Raw genomic sequence first — 8,219 nt, forward strand, 5'->3', positions numbered from 1 at the left:
CTCACTCCCACCCATCCAACAACAAGCTTATCTAACATGTACTTGGGTTTACGTGCTTGAAGTCAGATTTTTCTATGACTGGATGCCCTTCCTGGCATCAAATTTTGCCTGTTTCCAAGGAAGGTGATATTCTTCGACAGCTTGGCATGTTTTCATGGAAGAATGGACACAACCTCATTTGTATCGCAATGATGCTCATTTTTAACCATCTTGTGATGTCTAGAAAGGGGTACATACACATACACACATGCACACTGCATTTACTTGTATGTATACATGTATATTTGCCTATATGTGTATCTGTGTATGTGTGTGTAGATACATACATACGCCCCATCAAGCCAAGCAACATCACAGTCGTGGCAGATATCAGTGTCATGCAAATGGCACCTGTGCTGGTGGCACAAAATACACCCACTACACTCTCGGAGTGGTTGGCGTTAGGAAGGGCACCCAGCTGTAGAGAACCATGCCAGATCAGTCTGCAGCCTGGTGCAGCCTTCTGGCTCACCAGTCCTCAGTCAAACCGTCCAACCCATGCTAGCATGGAAAACGGTCGTTAAATAATGTAAGTATGTATGTATGTACACACACACACACACACATATCTCTTAGGAAAGCACTGAACAAAAAGAATATACAGAAGGGACAAATTTTAACAAATGCTGTATTAGTTCAGTGCTTAAAGAGCGATTGGGGTCCGCCTGCGCCTCGTATGTAAGCCTGTGTTTATCTAACACTTATATATTTATCTATTTATATATCTGTGTATATAGGAGTTGCATTTGTCAGTAATAGCTAGAAAGGAAAGTTGAGGGCAGGCAAGTGAAAACAATATATATATATATATATATATATATATATACATATATTAATATATGCACATACAAAACCTTATTTAGTTCTTTATCTACATTTCTCTCTTCCTCTCTTGCTATATATCTATATCTACACACACACACACACACACACACACACACACACACACACACACACACACACACATATATATATATATATTTACACACACACATATATACATAAATATTTGTATATCCATGCCTGCATGGAACATAGACGTTAAATGATGATGATGTTGATGATATATGTCTATTGATCAATTCATATATTGATCTATATATCTACCTATCAATCTTTATCTCTCTGCATATATACATGCACACACACACACACACACACACACACATATATATATATATATATATATGTACATATATATATATATATATATCTTTCACCTCTCATATCTCCTCTAACTTTCTCTCTATCCCCGTCCCTCACGTGTCAATACCCCCTCCCCCACCGCGTCTATCTCTCATCGCCTCCCCCTCACTCCCACCCACCCCCAACAACAAGCTTATCAGCCATCACTGCTGCTTTGGATGGTGGATCTAAGAAAGTGGTGGTGGTTGCGTTACTGCTTGTTCTTCTTGTTGTTGTTGCCTGCTACTCTATATGTACAAGCAGCTCTTATTGACAGTGTGAGCTTTTTTTCAAACTCCACAACTGCAATTTTTTTCCCCACCCCCCCACCTCACTTTTGGCATCACCAATTTATTGTTTTGCTTAGTAACGCTGCTGTCTTCCACCAACACCGGCCAAATGAACTTATAATGACTGTTGGCGTTGTTTAGAGTCCGTCGATGTCGAAAGCAAACAGGACCTGCCGAACAAACAAACAAAAACAACTCTTCTTTTTTGTTTTGTTTTGTTTTATTTCTGAATATTTCAGAAGGGAGACTTTTTGTTTATTGTTGTTTTGGTTGTGGTAGGACAAAACAACATGTTGACGACTACTATGGATACGTACCTGGGAGATTTGTGGAGGATACCCGCATGCGCTTGCGTACGCCATATGGATTATTGTATAGGGTAGGTAGGTAAACAGGTAGCTTATTGGATACCTGAACTCTCTTTTCTCTCTCTCCCCATCCGCCTGTCTGTCTGTCCATTCATTCGTTCGTTTGTTTGTTCATTCATTCCATCTGAAGGTAGAGAAAACAGTTGAACAAAAACCATCTCAACAAAGTTGTTTCTTTTCAAGTCGGCACGATTTAACAACAACAACACTAACTACAAACATGAAAGAAAAAAAAACATTCCCTCTTTTAAATTTCTTTCTTTTCTAATTTATTGCCACTTATTTTATTTCGTTTGTTATTTTTGTTTAGTTTTTTTTTTCTCTTTCTGTTGATATAAGCTTCCTCGCCACACTCAACACATTCCTTTCCACCACCATTAACAACAACAACAACAACACCCACATTGCTACCATGTTGTTCTTTGTTGTTTACTATTCTTTAATAAAACTTCCATATTAAAAGAAAAGGCATGAATGTCAAAACATCTTCATTACCTTATTAATGCACTTCTACAAACTTTTTAAACTTGTCTAAAAATCCCCATCACTTACCCCCACCCTTGTCAAGCCCACCCCATCGACTTTTGGTTCTATTTAATAAAACTTAAATACTTTTAGATTTTTCTTTTCTCGATTAACGACAACATCAGTTTCAATTTTAGGCTACGTGTATGGTGTGTGTATGTGGGGGGGGGCAATCTTCTCCTTGCCCCCTTACCTCTTCCCTTCCCCACTGTCCTGCACGGATTTGAACTCAAGCTGCTCACTCCAAAACTAAATGCTCTTTTTTCTCTTTCTGTCAACATTAGTTTACTGGCTTAATTGGCACGTGGTTCCTAATTAATTGAAGCAGGAGTGGGTGGAGGGAGGGAGTTAATTGATTCGTTACTGGTAGATATAATTAAGTGTGAAGAGATAATGTAGGGCTGTGTCAAACCGAATGAATCTTCAGCTCAAGGAAGCCACAATGCAACAGGACTTGGCATTTCAGCATTGTTTTGCCCTCACCTCCTATCAATGGTGATGGTCACTCTTGTCAATTTCCATGTTTCAAGGAGAGGAATTAATAAAAATGTTTGCAGTGGATGCATGGATGTAATTTGAGTCCAAGAATGAATTTTGCTATGAAGTCACAATGGCGACACTGATAATTTTGACTTTGCCTGGGATTGAACAAATGTGTCTGTTGATCGCAGGAGAGAATTCTTTTATTGTTTTTTTTGTCTTCAACTCGGATTGTTTAGATGCATCACAGCACATTTTAGGCCACTCAGATTGATCTTGGTAATAACTTTGCCAGGACCTCCTTGATCTGATCACTAACACAGTCCCACTGTGTCTGCTGGCAATTCAGTTCTGATGAGTTTTTATAAAGCTTCGTTGCTGGAGTTTATTTGTTTTGGATTAACTTTTGGTTAGGTTTTATTTACTGTTTTGCTTTGCTTGGGAAAAACAAGTTGACTTCAAATATCAGCTTTGAGTTTTTAACTTTAGAACCTGCTTGTGATATCATGTTTAAATGGTATGGCGAAAGGTAATTTAAATTTAAAACACACTCATACACACATGCGTGCTTATATATATATATATATCATCATCATCATCATCATCATCGTTTAACGTCCGCTTTCCATGCTAGCATGGGTTGGACGATTTGACTGAGGACTGGTGAAACCGGATGGCAACACCAGGCTCCAGTCTAATTTGGCAGAGTTTCTACAGCTGGATGCCCTTCCTAACGCCAACCACTCAAAGAGTGTAGTGGGTACTTTTACGTGTCACCCGCACGAAAACGGCCACGCTCGAAATGGTGTCTTTTATGTGCCACCCGCACAAGAGCCAGTCCAGGGGCACTGGCAACGATCTCGCTCGAAAATCCTACGGGAGCCAGTCAGGCGGTACTGGCAACGGCCACGCTCAAAATGGTGCATCTCATGTGCCACCCGCACAAGAACCAGTCCAGGGGCACTGGCAACGATCTTACTTGGCTGTGTGTGTGTATAATGCATGCATATACACACAGACACACACACACTTGTATATATGTATCTATCTCTCTCTCTCTCTCTCTATATATATATATATATATATAGATATATATGTATATGTGTGTGTATAATGCATGCATATACACACACAGACACACACACTTGTGTGTATATGTAAATATATATGTACATATATGTATGTATGTATGTATGTATCTATCTATCTATCTATCTGTGTAGATAGGTAGATTGTTTTATGATACATGTTGTGGAAGCTCTGCGATGCATCGTCAGTGATGTTTCTGCAACAAGAAAAGTAAAAAATTAGATCCACCAAGTTTTATAAAATGATACAGTTTAATTATAAGTATTTTTTTCTTTAATTTTTAATTTGTTTTAAATTTTTAATAATTTATTTTATTCTTATTTTCTTTCTGAATGCAACAAAAAATATTAAGAACAACTTCTACTACTACTACTACTACTACTACTACTACTACACACACACACACACGTATCTGTCGGATGAATAATTAATAATCAGTTAAGGAGAAACTAAACTAGTACCACCACTACTACTACTGCTGCTGCTGCTGCTGCTTTTTGTCGTCGTTACATTGAAGAGTAAACCTTCTTCACAAAATTTAAGTTTACTATCATTGTGTGATTATGTTGGCTGTGGTCATACTGGAGCATTGTGCTACAACTTATTGATTTCACCTGTTTTCTTATCAGAGTTTAAAACCCCTTTAGCCCTCATTTTTTTCTATTTATTTTCTTGTTAATGTTGTTTCAATGAACAGCTCCATGATAAAAAGTATCTTAGCCATGACCCTTTTTGTTTCAGCCAACGTGTCCTTCTTTATTTAAAGTGGTAAGCTATTGTGCAGGGTAGATTTAGCAGCTATTTCTTGCAGACTGAATGTCTTTATTGAAGTTTTCTAAGTTTGTGTTGTTATTGTTATTTTTGTAGGCAGGGACTGTTTGTTGTTGTCTTTGTTCAGACAGACCCATGCTGTTACAGGGGTCAATGTTTAACTCCTAAGGGTTTAAACCAGCCATATCCTGCCCAAATATTCTCCCTGTTTTATGTTCAAACTGGCCAGATCAGGCCTCTCACACTTGCCTTACAATATCATTCTAAAAATAATCATTGAGATAATGAATGTCAAAACAATGTGAATAAATAAACATCACATTTGACAGAATTACCTGAATGCTGGAAGGTTTTTGGCATATTTCATATCCTGGAAATGTGGAACTGAGATCATGAGTTTATCTCACATTCAGATTGACATTGTACATCTATTTTCCTGCTTCATCTTCAATAAAAGCACCAGCAGCAGAGGAGAACGAGGTGGACTTGGTTCACTGTTTTTTTTTTATTGTCTTGATTTCTTTGATCTGGTTGCTTCTCATAGTTTGAATCTCATGTGGCCTTCATATAAACATGTGTGTGTGTGTGTGTGTTTGGCCAAAGTGTTTTATATGTTTTGAGAAAACTATTGAATAATCTGGGGAAAAACACTAGACTGGGACACTATTTTAGGTCCATACTACTGTTTAATAAACAGAAGACTTATAGTAGTTTAGTGATTGAAGGCCAGGTCCCATGGGCCTTTGTAGGCTTATCTCCCAGACTACTCAGATGGATCTGGAAATATTTATTGGTCAATGTGGCCAAAAATAGGACTCTTGGTCTCACTTGATTGCTTGCAAAAGAATGATCTCTATTAAAGGTAACCAAGAACTAGGTGAGGAAGAGGATGGTGTCTTTAAGTATGTATTGTCCCCTGTGTATCAAATCTGAAGAAGATCCAAATAGGTTGAAATCATCAACCTGTTGGTTGTCATGCCAACATGCTCTCCCTAAGGACATCAAAATAACATTAATGTCTAACTCTGGAGCTAATTAACTTGAGAGCAAAAAAAAAAAAAAATGAAGAAACTTGCTTAAAACTATTAAAGTTACAAATACAAGTTTTGAATGAGATATTCCCAATGTTGCACAATATTTTGGTGAGAAGAATTTCTGGGAACATGTAGAAAGTGGAATTTAACAAAACAAGTAGTTCAGCTTCATCACCGCAGAGAAATTCTAATTGAAATAATCTCACTGATAATCCAATATGTTTATATCACATAATTGCGGAACAAATTTTAATTAACTTAACGTTTAATTAAAGATGTATGTATAAAAGAAATACTGGTAAATGAATTCTTAAATCTGTTCAGAGACTCCATTTTTCAGATGTTGTTGTTGTTGTTGTTGTTGTTGAATGTCGATAATGGTAAACAACAAAAACAATAATGTTTCAAATTTTGGTACAAAGGCAGTAATTTTAGTGGGGAGAAGGATAGTTAATAACATCAACCCCAGTACCTGACTGGTACTCTGTTTTATTAACCCCAAAAGGATGAAAGGTAAAGTTGATCTTGGCAGAATTTGAACTCAGAACGTAATGAATTAGAATAAATGTTGCTAAGCAAATTTTCCAACATGCTAATGAGTTTATCAGCTTTCCAATGATAATAATAAAGTTACAGAAATACCTATTTCAGAAGCAAGTAGACTCTGTAAAGTGGTTGGCATCAGGAAGGGCATGCAGCCATAGAAACCATGCCAGAACAGACAATGGAGCCTGGTGCGGCTCCTGGCCATGCCAGCTCCTGTCAAACCGTCCAACCCATGCCAGCATGGAAAACAAACGTCAAATGATGATGATGATGATATACATATGCAATTGAGTATGTACACATCATATGTATAGCATGTAATTTTGTAACATATTGTAGACAATATGCTCAATATGCTCAATTCCAAAACTATCTTAATTCAAATAGCAAAATTCATTGACCTTACAGTACTATCATCATTGCTGCTGTTCTGCCCCAGGAGGGCCTCTCCACTTCAACAATGCAACCTTCCTTCACTGACAATATACATAAAAACAATAATTTAATTATGTTGCTAGAAAACCAATATCACTCAGAAGCTGATAGTTTAGAATCCTCATCTGAATACGAAATAATAAATTTTGATATAAAGTGATCCAGAGGTTGTTATTTGGTGATGTTGTCTTTGTTAAAAGGTTCAGACTCTGAATGTTGATGATAACCAAGATTGCTTCAAGGTCAGAACAAATGATTTCTCTTCAAGGAAATGTTGCCTAAAAGCTTTCAGTTATATAGACAGACAGACAGACAGACAGACAGACAGACAGGTAGATAGATAGACAGATGGATAGACAGACAGATAGATAGATAGGTAGGTAGGTAGGTAGATAGATAGATAGATAGATAGACAGGCAAATAGATAGGTAGACAGACAGACAGGTAGGTAGGTAGGTGGATGGATAGGTAGATAGATAAACAGACAGACTGACAGACACACACACACACACATACATATAGGTGCAGGTGTGGCTGTGTCAGAAGTTTGCATCCCAACTTTATGGTTCCAGGTTCAGTCCCACTGCATGGCACATTGGACTTGTGTCAGCCCTGGGTTGATGATAACTTTGTAAGTGGATATGGTTGACAGAAGCTGGAAGAAGCCCAGTGTTTCGTTGCCCCAGATACAGCTGTTAAGTATATATCCATTTTTTTGTATTTCATGAATTTAATATACTTTGTCATTTGATCTGTCTCGCTTACTTACATTTACTTCTACACACACACACACACACACACACACACACACACACATCTATCTATATGTAAACTATTATATATTCGTCATAGTTCATTTCAACGACCATTTCCTGCAGGATGTTTTTCTGATTAAGAAGTAAACTAAACTTGTTTGTGTTGTTGTGTCTTGGTTGGTGGTGAAACAAGATAAAGATGGTTACTTTACCCCTCACTCACTCACCACCAGTGCTACCACTTGGTGCTTTGTGTCTAAGTATGTCTAGGAGTAATCGGGGGTGTGTGTGTGTGCGTGTCTTTGACAATATTCGAGATACTGTCTGAAGTGATAATCATGTGAAACCAATGAAATTTACAGTCAGTTTCTTGTGTGTGGGGTGTTTATACACATATATGTATGTGTATGTTGGTATATATATATATATATATATATATATAGAGTTATTAATATTTCTAAGTCTCTCTAAAGGAGACTACGGCAGCGGTACTGGAAATTAATAGTTATCGCCAAGCCAACATGGCAGTCCCAAAATTAGGACGAAAGCTGCCGTGAATTAGCTCCAAGAAGCCATCGCCTCTAGCTAGCTATGTGACACACGAAACCTGTGTCCTTTATAACCTTCGAACAGGGGAGGTCAGCAGTGTCCCCCTGCTGGTTTGGCATCTGCAGACTAGACTAGTTTCAGGGTGTTGCCCCT

General features: G+C 37.7%; 1 protein-coding gene across 10 annotated transcripts in view; it reads left to right on the plus strand.

Moving 5' to 3' along the window:
- Positions 1 to 8,219, plus strand: part of LOC106871672 (peripheral plasma membrane protein CASK) — a 516,651-nt gene that overhangs the window by 97,850 nt on the left and 410,582 nt on the right. For 2 of the 10 annotated variants that reach the window (XM_052974595.1, XM_052974604.1), the window contains exon 1: positions 1,397 to 1,893. The exons of 2 other annotated variants lie outside the window; for them this stretch is intronic. In XM_052974595.1, coding sequence (XP_052830555.1) covers positions 1,805 to 1,893 — 89 coding nt within the window. In that variant the 5' untranslated portion in view covers positions 1,397 to 1,804. Of the gene's footprint in view, positions 1 to 1,394; positions 1,898 to 8,219 lie in introns of those variants that run through there. 6 more of the 10 variants (XM_052974600.1, XM_052974596.1, XM_052974598.1 and 3 more) reach the window with 4 other exon arrangements.

The sequence above is a fragment of the Octopus bimaculoides genome, chromosome 18 (assembly GCF_001194135.2).
Source record: "Octopus bimaculoides isolate UCB-OBI-ISO-001 chromosome 18, ASM119413v2, whole genome shotgun sequence".
In the NCBI taxonomy this organism is placed as follows: Eukaryota; Metazoa; Mollusca; class Cephalopoda; order Octopoda; family Octopodidae; genus Octopus; species Octopus bimaculoides.